The sequence below is a fragment of the Periplaneta americana genome, chromosome 2 (assembly GCF_040183065.1).
Source record: "Periplaneta americana isolate PAMFEO1 chromosome 2, P.americana_PAMFEO1_priV1, whole genome shotgun sequence".
NCBI classification, from domain to species: domain Eukaryota; kingdom Metazoa; phylum Arthropoda; class Insecta; order Blattodea; family Blattidae; genus Periplaneta; species Periplaneta americana.
The window spans coordinates 61,009,858-61,031,406 of NC_091118.1; the positions used below are offsets into that span (position 1 = coordinate 61,009,858).

The 21,549-nt window shown below is 39.3% G+C and overlaps 1 protein-coding gene across 1 annotated transcript in view; it reads left to right on the forward strand.

The window, feature by feature from the left end:
• Positions 1-1,496: 1,496 nt before the first annotated feature.
• Cand1 (Cullin-associated and neddylation-dissociated 1) overlaps positions 1,497-21,549 on the forward strand; it is a 67,266-nt gene continuing 47,213 nt past the window's right edge. The window contains exons 1-3 of the mRNA XM_069817756.1: positions 1,497-1,699; positions 1,950-2,119; positions 9,185-9,398. Of these exons, the coding sequence (XP_069673857.1) occupies positions 1,658-1,699; positions 1,950-2,119; positions 9,185-9,398 (426 nt within the window). The 5' untranslated portion in view covers positions 1,497-1,657. The remainder of the gene's footprint in view (positions 1,700-1,949; positions 2,120-9,184; positions 9,399-21,549) is intronic.

Here is a 21,549-nt window from a genome sequence, read left to right on the forward strand (position 1 = left end):
ATATCGAGGGCATCATACCAGAAGGACGTACAACAGGGCAATTGGACTGCTATGAACAATCAGCAAAAGATGCCTAGAGAAGAATAAAGAAGTGTATATAATATTTGTGGACCTAGAAAAGGCTTTTGACAGAGTGGATTGGAATAAACTGATGGGGATCCTAAAGAAAATTGGCGTGGATTGGAAAGAGCGGAGGCTGTTCAGTAACCTTTATATGAAACTACGAGTCAAACTCAGGATAGGAGAAGAAATGTCAGAAGGAAGTGTAATAGGGAGAGGAGTACGACAAGGATGCTCTTTATCACCTATCCTGTTTAACATCGACTTGAAGGACTTAGTGAAGAATTGTTTTCAGAACATGGGAGGAATGATAGTAGGAGGAAGAAGAATAAAGTATATAAGATTTGCTGATATGGCATTGTTAGCAGAAGAGGAGATAAAACTAAGGGATATGCTACTGGAGCTAAATGACAGCTGTGAGTAGTATGGAATGAAGATAAATGCAAACAAGACGACCATGGTCATAGGAAGAAAAGTAAAGAAGGTGAACTTGCGAATTCTAAATGAGGCAGTGGAGCAAGTGGACAGCTTCAAATACTTGGGGTGTACTATAAGCAGTAACATGAGCTGCTGCCAAGAAGTCAAATGGAGAATAGCAATGGCAAAGGAAGCTTGCAATAGAAAAAGAAACATTTTCTGCGGATCTCTGGAAAAAGAACTAAGGAAGAGACTAGTGAAGTGCTTTATGTGGAGTGTGTAATTGTATGGGGCAGAAACATGGACGTTATGACGAAGTGAAGGGAAGCGACTAGAAGCATTTGAAATGTGGATATGGAAAAGGATGGAATGTGTGAAATGGACAGACAGAATAAGAAACGAAGCTGTGTTGGAAAGAGTGAATGAAGAAAAAATGCTGAAACTGATCAAAAAGAGGAAAAGGAATTGACTGGGTCACTGGTCGAGAAGAAACTGCCTTCTGAAGAATGCACTGGAAGGAATGGTGAACAGGAGAAGAGTTCAGGGCAGAAGAAATCAGATGATAGACGACATTAAGATATATATTATGGATCATATGAGGAGACAAAGAGGAAGGCTGAAAATAGGAGATACTGGAGAATGCTGGGTTTGCAGTGAAAGACTTGCCCTTGAACAGAACACTGTGAATGATTGAATAATTGTTCAAATACCCGAGTTTTGTGAGTATGCTACAGTGTTATTGATAGGTACCTAAGTAGGCTACACTGTCTGTTGTGAAAATTCGAATCTCAGAAATTTCGGCAAGGGAGAAAGCATTTCTAACGAAGTGATAATTTGAGAAGAATTCGGCACATTTTAAGGTTCCTCTATGCGTGATTGTTTAAGGGAATAAAACTTTTAAGAAAACCGGCCGGCGACCTGAGGAGGGAAATTACGTACGAAAATGTGTGCATTCTATAATTTTCTTTTTATAATTACGCATGCTCAACAGCTGAAAATCAGTTACGCTGCCCTCTAGCGGCGCTTAATGTCACCACTCTGTATTCGTTAGTGGTATTGAGAGTTGCCGGTTAATTGTCGCAAGTTTTTGATAAAAATAGGCAGAATACAGAAATTTCTTCAACAAACTGTGAATACTTAAGTATCATTTAAACGCCATTATTGATTATCAGTTATCAAAATGGCGAGCGTATCGTATCAAATAGCAAATTTATTAGAGAAGGTAAGTGCAAGAAATCCTAGACATCTTTCTTCGTAAGAAATGTTGACAACAAAAGCATTGTGAATTAATTTTTGTGTAATAGTTTATGACAGACGTAAGGTAAAGTACAGTTGGTTCCATGCATTGAAATTAATAATATGTGAACATGTTACGCTTAATTGCGTCAAGTCATTCGGGTTGAGATTTGAATTTCAGTTTTTGCAGTGTGATTTTGGTTGATTCATTGCAAGTCTTTGGTTATTTGATTTAGATGACTTCAAGTGATAAAGATTTTCGATTTATGGCTACAAATGACTTGATGACAGAACTGCAGAAGGACAGTATTAAGCTAGATGATGACTCAGAACGCAAGGTTGTGAAGATGTTACTACGATTGTTGGAGGACAAGAATGGAGAAGTTCAAAATTTGGCTGTGAAATGGTAAGTTCTATCCTAGTGATAAGATGTGTCATTTAAGTCATTTAAGTATGACTTTCTTTGTATAAATCGCAATATAGAGAACCCCAGTAGGGGATTGACATTTGATTTGTGTTGCGTTATTTTATGGTGAAATTAAACTGATACCGGTAGATGATGTAGGCCTAACTTTTAAAATATACATGTATCTGTATCTGGAAAAATAAATAATCGAGTTTTCGTAAGGGCGAGGATCAGTGACAGGTTAGGTTTGGTTAGTTGAAGCTTTTAGTATGTCTTGTATATACTATATTCCTTTGGTAGATAGTTAACCGGCACACATATCCCGCGTAGTGCCAAATAATGGTGGTAGGCCCACCACCGAGTAACTTGATGATTTTGTGTCAAAATGTCTGAGAAAATCATCAGTTGGGTATATCGGGATCGCAGATTCACCTGTAAATTACACTTTTAGGAACATAGTAATTCAATGTTTTTAAATATCAGACACAGTATCTTCGTCATATGTATACAGTCAATATTTTCATAGGACAACTGTTTACAAAAATTAAGCTGTAGTTGAAACTGTTGCATTTTATTCAATGAAATTAATATTCTCCGGGAATGACTCTAGAATACAGAGAAGTAGCTAAATACTGTGCTGTAACATTGTGAGAAATCAAGGCTAACTGTACAGAGAAGTTCGTGAAGTAAAGGGAAAATACTTTCTTTCATTCGCTGTTTTTTTTTTCTGTGCAAGGGAAAATACAATTTTTCGATCCTAGGTAAATAGGCCTATTCGTCTTTATATGGTTATCAAACACATGACTCATTTTAACTTGATAGGCTATTTTGCAAAGCATCTACTAAGCTAGCCAAAGTCTTTGGTCCAGGGATATTACCACAGTCTACTATATACAGTCACGAGGCTTGAGTTTTGAGGGTGCTAGAAACAATAGACTGTGACAGTTCTATTTTGCATTGCCTGTAACGAGGCGATATTGGCGATCCTAGTGGTGAGCAACTACCTAATGTTTGCATATTTACTACGTATTGAGCTGCGCGACTGTATATACTAGACTGTGATATTACTCGGAATACATTGCATAGCCATCTTTACTGATCTTCATTTGTTTCTTCTCTCTTACATGGTCACTAATGCTGAAACTGCTTGCTTACCTGCATTCTAGAATTTTGCGATTCTACATTATAACCTACCTTTTACATACCATGTCAGTCAGGGTATGAGGTCACTAGTTCAAACACGATTAGTGCCACTGTGAGCTAAATACTGAGAATTCGCTATGCACGTTGCCGGTGATTAAAAAATTGTGTAATAATTATGGCAGCTGGCAAACCACTTTGGCTTTTTTGTTCTGGACCATTAATAAAATGTCAAAGTGGTTCCAGTTCGCCAAACGCCATAACAATTATTTGTAATAAAGGCAAATATTACAGTACCTAATTTTTTTTTATATCAAAGTACCCTAATGCCATCATTAATGCGCTATGGAAAATTTTGAAACAACCCAACATTATTAAAATCTACAGTGATATTCCCAGACAAGTGCAAACTTTTGCTGCACGGGCTAGAATTGGACACCTTGTTACAAAAGCTGACCTGCATCGCTTTAAGTTAACAGAGTCACGACTATGTAAAAAATGTTTTAACAGAAAAAGAAACAATAGAACACATCATACTTCACTGTAATAACACCAACCATAAACTGCAGGAAAGAATGAAAAGCCACTCACTACATGAAATTCTCACGAATCCACACTCTGGAAAATTAAATATTTAATTTACAGTGGACATCGTGCAGCTGGACACCTGTATTAAGAAGTAATGCCGTCATTTAGACCTTTTACTACTTAGCTTTCCATAGTAGCTAGTTCCAGATCCTTCTGCTGTTAGGTTGTTATAAAACTAACAGTTTTATGCCACATTGAGGCTCTATCGATGTCAGTTAGCCTACTTATGATTGCTTGAAACAAAATGTTTACTGACTTTTCAAATAGGTAACTTTCAGTAGACAATAGAACTATGAGTGGTACCCTAATGTAGCTACCATTCATTGTAAAGGAACCGGGGAAAAAAATGGTTGTGTGTATTGAAAGTAAGCAAAATTGTCTTGTTCTTACTTCGAGATACTGATTTATGATTGCCTTAACACATGTTTTCTCTTTCTTTCTTTCTTTCTTTCTTTCTTTCTTTCTTTCTTTCCTACACAGACAGGTTTAGTAAAAGGCCATTCATTTTAAAACTGATTTTGATCTGATCAAAACTGACCGAAGTTCTTTGAAAAAAAGTTAAGGCCTTTTTTTTTGGGGGGGGGGGTGCGTGTGTGCGTTTTTTTTCTCCCTCCCCCCTTCCCCCCAGTATTTAGATGTGAGGTTCATAAAATGTTAGAGACTCATAGATTTTAAGATATTCCCTTGCCTGTTGTAGATATAGATATTCTACTCAGCTGTTTAATTGAGGGTAATATTTTGTTTTGAAGCAGTTCGAAGTACAGAAGAAGAATTTCTTTTTACTAGTAATAGGTTTTCAAGATGAAACCAAACTCTATTCAGGAAAATATTTTATCATTGCATTGCCGCCAAATATTGAAGAGTTAGACTGTCAATGGTTTAAATGCCAAAACAGTACATTGGAAACCAATCAACTTATTTTATCATAGAAGTGAAAGATAAAGTTAACGAACTTAATGGAAGGGGTAATTTAGAAATACAAGAACAGTAGCAGTGATTTTGTGGATTTGGTGCTTCTTCTACAAAAAGGTGCTTCAAATTCTGTGTGTATTACACATAAATCCTAAGCGTATTAATATTAAAAAATTGCAGCTTTGTACAGGACAAATCAAGAATCTAGTCGAGGTTAGGAAAACCGATAATGTTAATTTATTGCTTGTGATAGATTGTAAAATAACAGTTCAAGAAATTTATTGGTAGGCTTCAAATCTTGCACAGGATAGGGACCGATGGCAGACTTATGTGAGGGTGGCAATGAACTTCAAAAGCCTTTTGTAAGTAAGTAAGGCTTCAACTGTTTAATTGATAATGAGAATTCAAATATCAAATATTCTGTGAAGATACCATTTTTCAAATAGTCTAGCTCTTATAATGTTTAGATAGCCTATATTGTTACTGCTACTTCTGCATTTTAGACTTATTGATACCTAACTTAGTTGTTAGTAATGGTTTATTACTTTATTGCATCAGATAGGCTATAAAATAAGGCGCAATGGTATTTGTTATTTGTTAGAGATTGTATTAAATTCTGTAGCCTAGGTTACTTAATAAACTTAAGGGAATCCTAAAGAAAATAGGTGTGGATTGGAAAGAGAGGAGGCTATTCTGTAACCTTCATATGAAACAACGAATCAAAGTCAGGATAGGAGAAGAAATGTCGAAGGGAAGTGGACTAGGAAGAGGAGTATAAGGATACCCTTTATCATCTACTTGGAGGATTTAACGAGGAACTATTTTCTACTTTTTTCTTAGTCTCTGCATAATTATGACCCATATATCTTAATGTTGTCTATCATCTGATATCTTCTTCTGTCCCGAACTTTTCTTTCATTCACCAGTTCTTTCAGTGCATCTTTCAGTAGTCAAGTTTCTTCTTAGCCAGTGACGTAGTCAATTTCTTTTTCTCTTCCCGACCAGTTTCAGCTTTATTCTTTCTTCACCCACTCTTATTAGCACAACTTCATTTCTTATTCTGTCTGTCCATTTAACACATTCCATTCTTCTCCATATCCACATTTCGAATGCTTCTGGTCGTTTCTCTTCACTTCATTGTAATGTCCATGTTTCTGCCCCCATACAATGCCATACTCTATCCGAAGCACTTAAGCACTTCATTTGTCTGTTCCTCAGTTATTTTTTCTCCATGGAGGATCTCTTTTTTTCTATTAAAAGCTCCTTTTGCCATTGCTAGACTCTTTTTGACTTCCTGATAGCAGCTCATGTTACTGCTTATTGTACACCCCAAGTATTTGAAGCTATCCACTTGCTCTACTGCCTCATTTCGAATTCGTACGTTTACCTTCTTTATTTTTCTTCTGATAACTATGGACTTTGTCTTGTATGCATTTACCTTCACCCCATACTGCTTACAGCTGTCATTTAGCTCCAGTATTATATCCCTTAATATTGTCTCCTCTTCAGCTAATAACACCATATCATCAGTAAATCTTATGCACTTTGTCTTCCTTCTACTATCACCCCTCCCATATTCTGAAACCAGTTAGTCACTAAATCCTCAAAGTAAATATCGAACAGGATAAGTGATACCTACTCCTCTTGTACTCCTCTTCCTATTCCATATTCCTCTGGCCTTTGTTTTCGTGTCCTGGTATTGGACATAGTAATTTTAATTATCTCTGTGGTAGTATTAAAATCTTTTGCAGATGTTATATCATAATAATGAGCTCTAATATTTAATTTCATTATCATGGTTAAAATATGAGACTGCTTATGCATCTGCAGTTTTTTTTTTACTTTTTTTTTTTACACTAAATCCTCTTGGCTGACTGCTGACTTTAGGTTCCCTAGAATATGCTGTTTTATTATAACGCCTCTCTTTTCAGAACATATTGTGGCCTTCTTAACAGTTTTCGTAATGTCCTAGGATTCTTGATTGTTTCGAGTTTAAAATAATGATTTTTTTAAAATATAATTTACTGTAGTCTCTTCTGTCGTTTCGACATTCTATTCTTATATCATACGAAGCATGAAGAGAAGATACCTATTATGATGTTAGAAAAATTATATTTCGAGATTTCCACAAAAATACTAGTTTTCAGTATTTCTGAAACTAAAGAAAGTGGTTTTGTATGTATGTTCTTTCATGTACAGCAACTTCTACAATACAGGAGTGGATTTTGTTTATATAAATTATGTACGATTCAATTAACTGAGAAATGATGCACATTAAATATGATAATTTTTCTTACTGTACTAATGAGTCTTTATTTGAAATCGAAGACATACAATGGCGGTTCAATCCAAATCAAATCTACCTATTTTCTTCATAATTTTTGACGTGGATATGTCTTTAACCTGGCAGAACTCGCACTGGGTCTCTGAGACCCAGAGCAAATAGTTTACATGTTCTATGTTACTATGTAAAAACATAGTTAAACTCTAATTTTTTTTAAAGTATCTAGATTGGATCTGACAGACCCGGAGCGAGCATTTATGCTAGGAAAATATGTGCGAGCTCTGCTGGGTTAAAATCAGTACCCTCTAGGAAAAGTTGGGTGAGTAAAAAAAATGTCATCTAAGTCACGTACAATTTCTGACAGTTTGCAACTGTCATGAGCATTTGTACATCGACTTTTCTGTTTTTAAAGTTTATTTATTTATGTCTATAACCGGGCAAAGACCCAATTACAATAGACAGTACAGATTTGTTTGAAAAAACACACAGAATTGCATATAACATGAAAAAAGAGATAAAACAAAAACAAATGCAAGATACAGGTGTAATTAAAAAAAAAAAGAAATAGATACTACCTAAATAAAAGACACAGATATAGATATGAATGAAAAATACCAAATTTGATGTATGAATGCTCATAACGGCTGTTGGAAACTGCAGCAGAAACAAACCTTTTGGCCCTTTTGTGCTGACTTATGTTTCTTGAAATCAATATTGTCTCCAATGTGGTAGATTGATGAGGTGATATGGGTCTTAAGCAATTCGTCTGAATGAGATCAAACCACAAAACACTAAATGATAAGTATCTGTATGAATAGTTTAAGTTATAATTGAAAATCCGAAAGAATAAATGACTAAAATGAAATTCGAAATATTTACAGCTAAAGTCCAAGTCAGAATACGTGGTGGTAGTGGTGGTGCCGCTGCCGCCTATTATACTAATCAGACTTCAGTTACATACAAACAATTTGTTCTTCCTCTGACACACGACATTCAAACCAAACAAATACAGCAACTAAAACTAAATACCATTAAAGCCAATATAGAACAGAAATATTGTGATATCCTCAACAAAGAAATATAAAATAAAAGTTACTTTAACATAAGGAATACAGTTAAAGCGATACAACAGAATTCAAGAAAGAAAACAGTGGCTCACTCTAAACTAACTACAACATATGAGTGCTTAGGAAAATATCTGGGAAGATTCGGATTTGTAGAGGACAGTTTATGCAAATTCTGTCCCACTAACAAAATACTAAACTGTGTTCATCTTCTGGAATGACCATAGCTGAATAAATGTGTTTCTGACAAGAAGCTATATAAACTATATTGACTGGTTAGGGAAAAATTGATGTAATCGAAATACTTCACATTACATTAACAACACATTTTAATAAAATTTCTTAAGACTTGTCAATTTTGTATAATACAGAAACTTGTCTAATTTAGAAAATTAATTCGATCTCTTGGGATTCTGTTTTGAACAAGTTTATTATATTTATACTTTTCTCTTTTTTTTTTCCACCTTTATTTTCGTAGTTGCCCTTTTCCTTTCTTCGCATTCTACATTTTGTTATCATCTTCAACATTTGCTTCTCATGTTCCTTTTTTTTTTTCTTTTCGTCTTCGTCGTTATCATCATCACCATATCATCTTCTTTTCCTTCTTCTCTTTTCTCTCACATACCTCCTTTCCTGCTGCTTTTTGTCACTTTCGTCATTATTATCAGCATTTTATCTTTCTCTTTTTGCCCATTCTCTCTCTTACTCCTCTTCTGTACTATTCTGCATCTCCTTGTTAATATATTTATCTTTCTCTTGTTCCCTTCTTTACCTCGTGCTTCTTTTTCTCAACATTTTTTCTTTTCCAAATCCTTCCCTTTCTTATCTTCCACTTCATAGTTTCATTTTCTCTGATATTCATTTTTTTTTTTCGTTTCTGCTTCTGCTCATCTTATAAAGATAGTTGGTTCACCCATCTTTGTACTCTGAGCTTGTCAGGTGTGTTTAATATTTTTAGTGTTAACTTAATCCCAGAATTTGTGAGTAACTTCCTGTTGCTTGCTGAAACTTAACTTCAGCTTTTTTTATTTTGCAGCTGTCCTAACTGGTTCTTAACATTCATTTATTTGCTTGTAGCCTTGGTCCATTGGTGAATAAGGTGAAGGAATACCAAGTAGAAACAATTGTTGATGCACTTTGCGGCAACATGGTGTCCGAAAAGGAACAGCTGCGTGACATCTCGAGCATTGGTCTGAAGACAGTGATCAGTGAACTTCCATTAGCTTCTAGCGCCCTCGCTGCTAATGTCTGCAAGCGCATTACTGGTCGTCTTAGCAACGCTATTGAGAAGGTATGATACATGCACTTATTTCATTAATAAAACATTAGGCATGAGACAAGTGCTGGGATATTCATTGATATACAACTATACCATACATAACTACCAAATATTCACGACAGTCTGCTAACAGGATATATTGGAAATAATGCATGCTACAAATGCAGTCCTTGAATAAAGTATCTTAATCAATCTAGCTATATAGTGGTATTTTTAGTTATTGCAGCACTGTTAGTCCTGAATGAAAACAAAATTAACCCAGCAATTGTATAACAGTGTTACTCAATTCTTGTGGAGGTCACTGTGAATAATGTCCTGTTGCTGTGAGGATTAAAGGACATGATGTTAATGAGGGCAATGAAAAGACAGATGACACTGCTAAACTGACCTCAGGACAAATGCTGGACAACTTTCGGTGCCAGACCCTGCGTAATTGTGTAAGTTCAGTAGTATATATATATATATATATATATATATATATATATATATATATATATATATATATATATGGACCGGATTTTTATGTAATATCAAGGTGTGAAATATGTACATATTTATGTAAGAAAAATAAGCTGAGTATGTACCAAAATATGTAAAATAATGAAAATATTTAATATCAATATCTGCGCTGGTTTGTATTGTTAAGCCTAGATATTTGTAGTCTGGTATAATTTTTAATTTTCTTTTCTTCATGACGATTTATACTGTTTCTGGTGCTCTTCCCCCATTTCTGAGTATCATAATTTCTGTCTTGTTCACATTTATGTCAAATTTGTTTCTATTGCACCATTTTACCATGATGTTTATTGTTTCTTTTAACTTTGAAAGGTCTTTAGACCCTACTACTATGTCGTCCGCTTATGCCTATGAGATTATTCCCTCCTTGATTTTTACAATACAGAGTAGTTGTATGAGAAAGGTTGCCTTTCGTTCATTCATATTGTGAATTTTATTAGTAACAACAATGTAATTTATTCGTCACAACAGTAATTCCTTTCTACAATTCACCTTAAACGCTCTCGTCAACAATTGGATCTTCACTCAACACAGTATTCGTTATAGCACTCCACCGACGACAATGACAATTTACTTGGACTATTACGCACAACAATGAACTGTTAATCTTAACTAATATTTGCAAAGCACTATTTACAAATCAGAACTACCAGTTCTCAGTTCACAGTTCTTCTATCTCAGTCACTCGAGTTCACAGTATCTCGAACCACAGACCTTCAGAGACAGTTCACTGTACTCGAACTCGGGTCCCTCCAACTGCGGTCCACTGCACTCGAACTCAGGTCCCTCCAACTGCGGTCCACTGCACTCGAACTCAGGCCTTCGGATGCTGACGCAGATGCGCACGCACACTCGAGTCGAACTCCGGTACACAAGACTGGCTTGCTTGCTCTGGCTTTCTCACTGACTGGCTGACTAATCAACTGAAAACTGGAAACTGGAAAACTGCTGTCGTTCCTTCGCGTCCGTAATTTATAGCCACAGCGACGTAGCCTCGAAGGCTCCACGCGTCTCTAGAGATGGCACTCCAGAAAAATCCCGAGCCCTCTCCTCTCTACCAGCACCAGATGCGCGCGCACTCTCGCTCCACCCTCTCGCCGCGTTGGCCCTTTTCCCCTCTCCGCCGCGCGCCATCCCAAGTGCTCCGCGCGATCTTCTCTCTTGCGACCAATAGAACCTCTGCCTTAACTTGTCCAGCGTCCTGTTGGCTCCCAGGTGGCCTCCAGTCACTCCAGCATGAGTCTCCTCCAGCACTTCCTTCACCTTGCTCCTGGGCAGGACAAGTTGTTCTATGCGGGTCCTTCCATCGGCCGACTCCCAAATCCTCTTCAGGATACCGTCCTTGACAGTGAAGGATTCCCACTGGGCCCAGTAGCTCTTGTAAGTGGTGCTACGGTTGGCGATATCGGCCCATACTGGTCTCTGGCCGGACTCCACATCACGCAGTAGCTGTCCAATGTTTGGGTCCTCCAGCTGCTCCCTCCTTATGGCGGCGTTATCCCATCCTGGGCTCGGCTGGGCGGCAATTGCTCGGACTGCGTGGGCGCCATCCCGCTCTTCTACTTTCAGGCAGTGTTTGCAGCCATCTGGGCACGGACGTCGTGACAGGGCATCAGCGTTGGAATGTTTCTTCCCTTGTCGGTGTTCAGAGGTGAAGTTGTACTCCTGCAGACGTTGAACCCAACGGGCGGTCTGCCCCTCCAGATTCTTGAAGCCCAATAGCCAGGTGAGTGCAGAATGGTCTGTCCTCAGATGGAATTCCTGGCCATACAAATATTTGTGGAAGTGCTTCAGGGCTTCCACAATGGCAAGAAGTTCTCTACGCGTCACACAGTAGTTTCTCTCAGCCTTGGATAGTGTTCGGCTGAAGTAGGCAATCACCCTCTCTTGCCCGTCCTGTTCCTGAGAGAGTACTCTGCCGATGCCTACGTTGCTAGCGTCCGTGTCGAGCGTGAACTTCCTTCCAGGGATGGGATATCCCAGTACAGGAGCAGTGCAGAGCGCCTCTTTCAGCGACTGGAAGGATGACTCCGCCTCGTCTGTCCACTGGAATTGTCGTTTCTTCTCGGTCAGCTGGGTTAGAGGCTTAGCGATGTTGGCGTACCCAGCTACGAACCTTCTGTAATAAGTGCAAAGGCCGAGAAAGCGGCGCAACTCCTGTTTGTCCCTCGGTCTCGGCCATCCTCTGACGGCTTGTAGCTTCTCCGGGTCCGTGGCCACTCCGTTGGTCCCTACTACGTGTCCCAAGTAGTTGACCTTCTTCTGGAATAGATGACATTTCTTCGGGTTCAACTTCAGTCTGGCTTGTCGCAGTCTCTCGAACACTTTCCTCAGGTTCAACAGCTGTTCGCCGAAAGTCTTGCCCACCACGATGACGTCATCAAGGTACAGCAAACAGGTGTCGTATGTCAGGCCTCTCATTACAGACTCCATTAGTCTCTGGAATGTAGCCGGGGCGTTGCAGAGGCCGAACGGCATAACGGTGAACTGCCATAGTCCCTGGCCTGTAGAGAATGCCGTTTTCTCCTTGTCCTCAGGATGTAGCGCCACCTGCCAGTATCCTGACTTGAGATCCAACGTCGAGAACCACTCTGCTCCGGCCAGGGTGTCCAAGGTGTCGTCAATTCGTGGGAGGGGAAAGCAGTCTTTCCTGGTGACGTCATTCAGTCTTCTGTAGTCCACGCAGAAACGCAGGTCCCCATTCTTCTTCTTCACCAGCACCACAGGTGATGACCAAGGGCTGTCGGATTCCTCGATGACCCCTCTTGCTTTCATGCCCTCCAATTGGCTGTCAATCTCCCTCTGTTTAGCTAGAGGGACGCGTCGAGGAGGTTGTCTGATTGGGCGAGCATTTCCGGTGTCGATGCGGTGCTGAACTTTCTCCGTTCTCCCGTAATCATTTTCAGACAGACTGAACACGTCTTGAAATTCTGTCAGTAGATCGTGGACTTGTCTTCTTTCTCTTTTGCTTAAATTCGCCGGCAATTCTCGAGCCAGCTCTTTCAGTGATGGGTCTAGATCTGGACGTGGTCGGTGACATTCCTCGTTTTCTGCCAGCGACGTCACAGACACCACCGGCTCGATGTTACCTAATACAGTTCCACTAGGCACCTCCTTGTCCCGATTGGCGACATTCAGGACCCTCACCGGTGCCACCTTCTGATTCGGGAGTAGGGATCTGGCCACATAAACCCCATCTATCGGAGTTGTTTGCGAATCGAGGAGCAGGTTTCTCTTCGGCTGTCCGTCCAGTCTTGCCGTCACCACCATCTCGCAGCCTGCCGGGATTGTCACATGATTCTCCAAGGTGAGTCTGCTTGCAATGGGTTGGTCTTCGACGTCCCTCAGGAACACTTCATCCTGACCAAACCGCAGGATATGGCGCCTGACATCCACCGTTGCATCGAAGATCCACATGGCGTCGAGTCCCAGGATGACGTCTTCAGTGATGTTGGCGACGAACACCCACATCTCCAGTCTCCTCTTTCCCAATGTCAGATCCAGGAAAACCTCTTTTTGGATGGGCAGGTTCTCGCCTGAGGCAGTACGTAGTTCATACCGGCGCAGCGGTGTCCTCCCAGGTAGTCCACGCACGACTTCCGGTCTGGCGATAGTGAGCGACGCCCCGGTGTCTACCAGTACTCTGCATGGGCGGCCTCTTATCCATCCGTCAGCAATCAGCCCATCGTCGCATCTTCTGTTAACCGTCTTCAAGATCAGCCGAGGGGATGGTGATGACGGCGCCGACGTGCCCCTCATCGCATCGGCCCCTTTTAGTTTTCCTGTTTGTGACCAGATCGGTCACAGTCCCTCCTCAGGTGTCCAGGCTCGCCGCAGGACCAGCAGGTAGGCACTCCTCGTCTTCGTCGCTCTGGTGATTTCGGTTGACGCTCCTCGACGTCGGCCGCCGTGACGCTCCTAATCCGGTGCGATGCCGAGACGTTCGCAGTCAACTTGGCTGCCTCCATCCTGAGGGCCGCCGCCAGAGCTGCGTTGATGGTGCGATGCTCTGCTAAGAGTAGCTGTTGTTTTATTTCCGGGTCTCGAACTCCGCTGCCGAAGGTGTAGGCCGCCTCTCCAGCGATGAAATCATTAGGTAGGCCCCTGAGGGCCTTATGGGCCAGTTGTTCCACCGCCATCGCGAATTCTTGTAGGGACTCGCCTGACTGTTGGACCCTCGTTTTTAGTTGGGTCCTAAATGCTGCAGCAAGTTGATGGTCACCATAACGTCCCTCTAGAGCCGCCATTATCTCAGCGGCTGTCCCATCTTCTGGAACGCTGTGAAGAATCTCCGACGCCTGTCCTTGAAGCGCGGTCAGCAGCTGAGTAGTCTTCTCCGCTGGGGTCCACCCATTATGTGCTGCGGTGGCCTCGAACTGGCGACGGAATATCGCCCAAGACGTCGTACCGTCGAACTTCGGCGTCTTGACGTTGTGATGTCTGGCTGAAGGCGATGATTCCGCAGGGCCACTATATGGAGTCCTCAACTCTGTGGCCGCTTCTTGTATGGCACGTCGAACCTCCTCGGCAACTATCTGTTTATGTTCTCTAGCCTGGCGATCCACCAACGCGAGGATGTGCTTGTTTTCTTCAGCATGTTTTTCCATCACCTCACTCGTCTTGTCCAGCAACTCGCTCGTCTGCTCTTGACGGCACTCGAGATCGCGGATTTTGCCGTCGAAATGGTCTACCCCCTGTCTCAATTCGGTTACTGCCTCGCTTATAGTTGTAAAATTCTTGTTTAGGTTGTCAAGGTCGGCTTTGAGTTCGTCTTTCACGATGGCGACAATTCCATCTACGTGGGCTGAAACGCTTTCAATTTGCGTAGTGACGTCATCTTTCACTCCGCTTATGTCGCCTTTCACTCCGCTTATGTCGCCCTTCACTTCACTTATGTCACTTTTCATCTCCGTTTTCACTTCACTTATGTCACTTTTCATCTCCGTTTTCACATCACTTATGTCGTTCTTAACCTCACTGATGTGCCTGTTCATGTCGTTCATGTTATCTTTTACTTCACTGATATCGTTCTTCATTTCTGCTTTTACTGCACTTATGTCGTTTTTCATTTCAGCTTTCATTTCCGCGATGGCTTGCAGGATTTGCTGTAGGTTCTCCATTGTCGATAATATCCCGATTCTGACACCAGTGTGAATTTTATTAGTAACAACAATGTAATTTATTCGTCACAACAGTAATTCCTTTCTACAATTCACCTTAAACGCTCTCGTCAACAATTGGATCTTCACTCAACACAGTATTCGTTATAGCACTCCACCGACGACAATGACAATTTACTTGGACTATTACGCACAACAATGAACTGTTAATCTTAACTAATATTTGCAAAGCACTATTTACAAATCAGAACTACCAGTTCTCAGTTCACAGTTCTTCTATCTCAGTCACTCGAGTTCACAGTATCTCGAACCACAGACCTTCAGAGACAGTTCACTGTACTCGAACTCGGGTCCCTCCAACTGCGGTCCACTGCACTCGAACTCAGGTCCCTCCAACTGCGGTCCACTGCACTCGAACTCAGGCCTTCGGATGCTGACGCAGATGCGCACGCACACTCGAGTCGAACTCCGGTACACAAGACTGGCTTGCTTGCTCTGGCTTTCTCACTGACTGGCTGACTAATCAACTGAAAACTGGAAACTGGAAAACTGCTGTCGTTCCTTCGCGTCCGTAATTTATAGCCACAGCGACGTAGCCTCGAAGGCTCCACGCGTCTCTAGAGATGGCACTCCAGAAAAATCCCGAGCCCTCTCCTCTCTACCAGCACCAGATGCGCGCGCACTCTCGCTCCACCCTCTCGCCGCGTTGGCCCTTTTCCCCTCTCCGCCGCGCGCCATCCCAAGTGCTCCGCGCGATCTTCTCTCTTGCGGGACGCTGGTCGTGAGTTCGAATCTCACGTCGCTGTCACAATATTTACAGTGGGCAGTAAGGGGTGAGTGCCTCTTTTACTTCCTGGAAACTTAAATGTTATGTTTCGTCCCGAAATATCCTTTCTCGGGTAGGTAAAAAGGTATATTTCAAATTGTAAACTTCCCCAGCAGCAGTTTTCTTTTTCCTTTTAAAAAGTAAAAATGAATAAAACCCCTAAATATGTAGATTTATGTAATATCAAGCCATAATATGTAATGTGGGGTAAATATGTAAAAATATGTAGTATCAAATTTTAATATATTAATGGTAATTACAAGATTCGCAAAGATTTGTTATTTATATACGGTTATGTTGTTATGTGTATATGTGTGTATATATATATATATATATATATATATATATATATATATATACACTGTATATAGTACAACATATTCCTATTTTACCATATTTTTATTTTACGTATATTTCTATATAGCATGCAGGCATCAGTGATTGCATCATGACAAAAACTCCAAATTACTGTATCAATCACTTACCATACGAAAATCAGGTAGGCCTACGGTATAGAAAACTCCAAACTCATGGCACTCGCTCGAAACAAGTAAACCAACAGGAAGGGATGGTGAGTGTTGGAGGTAGTTCTCTTTTTCTAACAGAAGACAGCTAGAAGGAAGTGGAGTGGGGTGGGAGTTTTGTAAAGTTTTGATAGAAAACATAGTTCCCTAAAAGTAACATATAGTTTCAAGTTGTAAGATTTATTTTGTTTCACATGTAGGCTTAATAAAATAAAGTAAGTATCAAAAAAGCAATAATAGACATTTGAATAGCTAAGTGAAAAATTGTTACTTGCGCCAAATCATAATTTTACTGAACAAAAAAAGAAATACTTTATGCTTAATATTGGTTGTGCAACCTATATTGAAGGATGTACTCTCATTTTCAAACAACAGAGTTCACTACAGTATAAAACAGAGTACATGCAACGTAATTATATTAAAACTTTGCAGTAAGAAATAAAATATTGTTTGCTACGTTTTTCTGCTTAGTTATTCACTTAGTAGGAAGCTAAGTAACTGATATATTGTGGTTGGGTAGTAACACAGTGTGAGAAGCAATTTGACAGCATGACAGCCAACTTCATACTAACTGATATATTCCCATTCTATCCCATAAAATAGGATTGTCCATAAGGAAAATGACAATAAGGTTTCTGAGTAGACACCACCATTTCAGAGTTGGATCGTACACATTTTTATTATTAATCATTAATATCTTTCATTACAACAGATAATTGAGTTATATGTGTATAATATATTAGGTTGATGCATAAATTCATAGCGTTTTTGTTCTTCATTACGACACTACGTTGTTAGGAGATTGTTTATCATTTGTTATTTGGAGTGTTGTGATGACTACTTGTTAGGAGATTGTTTATCATTTGTTATTTGGAGTGTTGTGATGACTACTTGTTAGGAGATTGTTTATCATTTGTTGTTGTTGTTGTTTTCTAATGCCAGGCGTTTGACAATAAAGTCATTTGACCTCTTGCACTCCAATATTTTTCAAAGATATTATCATGACCAGCCACTGAAGCACAGATTTTGAGGTGTTCCGAATCCATTTCTTGGTTTGAGTTGCACAATGGGCAGTTAGGGGACTGATATATTCCAATTCTATGCAGGTGTTTGGCCAAACAATCATGGCCTGTTGCCAATCTAAATGCAGCTACAGACGATTTTCGTGGTAAATCGGGAATTAACTGTGGATTTTGATGCAGAGAGTTCCATTTTTTCCCTTGGGATTGAATTATAAAATTTTGTTTGTTGAAGTCTAAGTATGTAGATTTAATAAATCTCTTCACAGAGTAATACGTAGATTTAGTAACAGGTCTGTAAGTAGCAGTGCTGCCCTTCTTTGCTAAAGCATCCGCATTCTCGTTTCCCAGGATTCCACAATGGGAAGGTATCCATTGGAATACAATTCTTTTATTGAGTGATATTAATTGAGAGAGCATTTTAGTTATTTCTGCTGTTTGAGATGAAGGTGTGTGTTTAGAGACGATTGATAGAATAGCTGCTTTGGAGTCTGACAATATAACTGCATTCCTAAATTTATTGATGTGGCATAGAAGATTCCTGAGACATTCACTTATTGCAATGATTTCACCATCAAAACTTGTTGTTCCATATCCAAGAGATCTATAAAGTGAGAAGAGACAGCACGTAACACCTGCACCGGCACCTTGTTTATCATCTTGTTGCTACGTTTTTCTGCTTAGTTATTCACTTAGTATAATATAATACTATGTTGGAAGCTAAGTAACTGATATATTGTGGTTGGGTAGTATCACAGTGTGAGAAGCAATTTAACAGCATGACAGCCAACTTCATACTAACTGATATATTCCCATTCTATCCCATAAAATAGGATTGTCCATAAGGAAAATGAAAATAAGGTTTCTGAGTTTATCATCTTGTTTATCATTTGTTATTTGAAGTGTTGTGATGAGTACTGTACGTTGTTAGGACATTGTTTATCATTTATTATTTGGAGTGTTGTGATGACTACATTGTTAGGAGATTGTTTATCATTTGTTATTTGGAGTGTTGTGATGACTACGTTGTTAGGAGATTGTTTATCATTTGTTATTTGAAGTGTTGTACTTGTAAATACACCTGCACTTCGCAGATTTGAAGGAAGTTCGTGCTATTTATGGGCTAAAGAAGATGGAGTGTCAAGTGGAAAAATGAAATGTTTGAAGAAACATTTGTGTCGTTTATGGGGAGAATGCCATCTAAGAAATCACTGCAAGAAAATGGTTCTGTCATTTCAACACAATACACCGTACAAAAGCTAGTCTCCAGTCATGAGTCTGGTGGGATAAAAAAGGCATCTTGTACTACAAATTTCTTCCCAGGAATGTAACTATAATTGCTAATATTTATTGTCAACAACTCAACAACATTTATTGTCAACTCAATTGAAGAAAAACGACTGGGAAGACTGCATCAAATGCTGCTGCAACACGATAATGCGAGCCCTCATTCCACTAACATGACGGAAGCAGCTATCCAGGAGCTTGGTTGGGAGGAGAGTTCACATCCCACATATTCTACCGATCTTGGACCCTCAGAGTTCCACCTTTTCCATTTTCTGTCCAACAGTCTTCAAGGGAACTCCTTTGATGTCGAAGATGGTTTAGAAACTTGGCGTGACGACTTCTTTAACTCCAAACCAGGAGATTTCTTAGAACATGGAATCAAAAGACTATCCCAGCATTGGCAGAGAGTCATAGATAATGTGGGAGAATATTTTACTGGTTGATTTTTCTCTTCTTTTCATCTCAAAAAGAACTTTCGTCACAGCGAAAAAACGCCACTAAATTTTGCTTCAACCCAGTATTTATAAGATTTCGTTACATTTAAAACCTATCTTTGTTTTCAGGAGACAAAAATAAAACATTTTTTAGGGATTGTGTTCAGTTTTAAGGACAGTTATTCTTATAGCTAAACTCCACACAGGTCAGCAACTGAGTCCTCTCCTTTTATTTAATGGTATTTCGTTATTCTGGGACATTTTGTGCAAAGTAAGGAAAGTTGATGGGGTGAGGAGAAATTGTTGGTAATTTTGTATTGATCAGGATTCGTTTATGACATGGAAACTCTATTCTAGTTTTATTTGCCTTCTGAAGAAATCAATTGTAAGGATTTTATTATCACTTAAAAAGTCCATTGCCTTTTGGCCACATTTGAATGTGTGAAATTCAGATCCAGTGGCAAACATGATAAGCAATAAACAACTGAGAACTTTTACATGTTGTAAAGAAGACATGTATTGAAAATAATTGACGATGCAAGTACTTAACATGTTTTTAGTTACACAAGTTTGCTTGCCTACCATAAAAAATTATTTCAGTAGAGTATCTTATTTATCAAATTTATTTCCTTCACATTTAATTTAGAACGAACTTGCGATAAATCCACAGATGTGTATTTTAACATAGTAGTTCGTTTTACTAGAGGCAATTAAGTCGAGGGAATGTTTGTAGTGAATAATTTAGCTTTCGTGATGTTGACAGCTGTAACAGCTGTGTTGTGTATTGTCTCTTGTTGGGTGTAACATGTGATGTGCTCAAAATGAACTTGCTCTAGTTATGTTGAGTCATCAAGGTTCTTCTACGTTTTGAAGTCATTTGAGATGATCAATTTTTTTACTTACGAAGTCTGTGCCATTAACGAATTTTTTTCTCTAGTGTCATGTGCCTATCTCGCACAGTCTTGACAGTAAGTTATTGGTATATTATAGTAGCAGTTGAGAACATACTAATGATGCACAGAAAATATCCTTTATTCATATTTATTCATTAACAAAAGGATCTGTCCACCACTGTGGAGTAATTGTTAACATGTCTGACCGTGAAATGAGCAGGGTCAGGTTCAAATCCTGTTGGGACAAGTTACCTGGTTGAGGTTTATTCTGGGGTTTTCCCTCAACCGATTAAGAGCAAATGCTGGATAACTTTCAGTGCTGGATCCTGGACTCATTTCACTAGCTTTATCACCTTCTACCATCGTAATTGATAAAACATTGTAAATAAACCAATTAAAAAAAAACGAAGAAAACTTTTGGTAGGTCAATAAATATACAGAGACAAATCAGAATAGTTACGTGTTTATTTTAGAAACTTAACATTTGTTAGTTTTCACTAATTTCTCCTTTCATCTACAAGCATACATTTGTCATAGCCAGTATTGTACTTTTGTTTTTATTGTTATTATTATCATCGTTATCATCATTATTATTATTATTATTATTATTATTATTATTATTATTGAATTTGATTTATCTGAGGGTATCTTTCATGTGATAATCTGATGATGCAAAATCTGAATTATGAAAAGGATATGGAAGAACTCTCTGCCTAGTTGTACAATGCATTCAGCAGTGTGGTGTAGGCATAGTGAATATTCCATGACGTCTTCTAAGTAATAGTGACTTCAGTTTATTTCTCAGCAAATCAGTATAATACAGCACCTTCAATTTAAGACGCAACCCAGGCACCTGCAGGTGGGTCATATTCTCAAGCGCACACCCAGCTGCATTGTGCGGTAATTGAAATGCTAAGAGGCCTGGCATGCATTCTTTCTACTTGTGTTTAGTGTTAGTCTTCTGTAAAATCAATTGAATAGTGTTTATTTTCTTACCTTAAGTCATAAGATGTTCAAAATGACCTCTACCAGCTTCAATACAACGCTCACACTGGCGAAGAAGATGCTGAAATACGCAATCCAATTCCTGCCTTGAAATGCTGGAGATCACGGCCTGAATAATTTCTTGAAGTTACTCTAATGTATGAGGATTGTTCACATACACTTTATGTTTTAACATACTCTGCCTGCCCGCCTACCTGCCGCCGCACAACACCGCTGGGTTTTCCCGCTATTGAGACCAGCCTATCACCCGCTCGCCTGCCATGATCAGGGTTGCATCTTAAGTTGCTATTCACAGTATATGTTCTTCCCAAAAGTTACAGTAAATTATTTCTTTAACATCCCAAAACATGTCTACTCATGGTTAAGATTTGAATTTTTTTCTTAGAAGGTGGTGCTCCCACTTCATGCTTACCTCTTAAATTCTGGCTTGGAATTACGTATTCACGTTTCATTACACATCACAGTGGTTTACAGAAATTAATTTTCTTCAAACTGAATACGATTCTTCAGACTACTATATATTCTAAGCGTTATTTCTT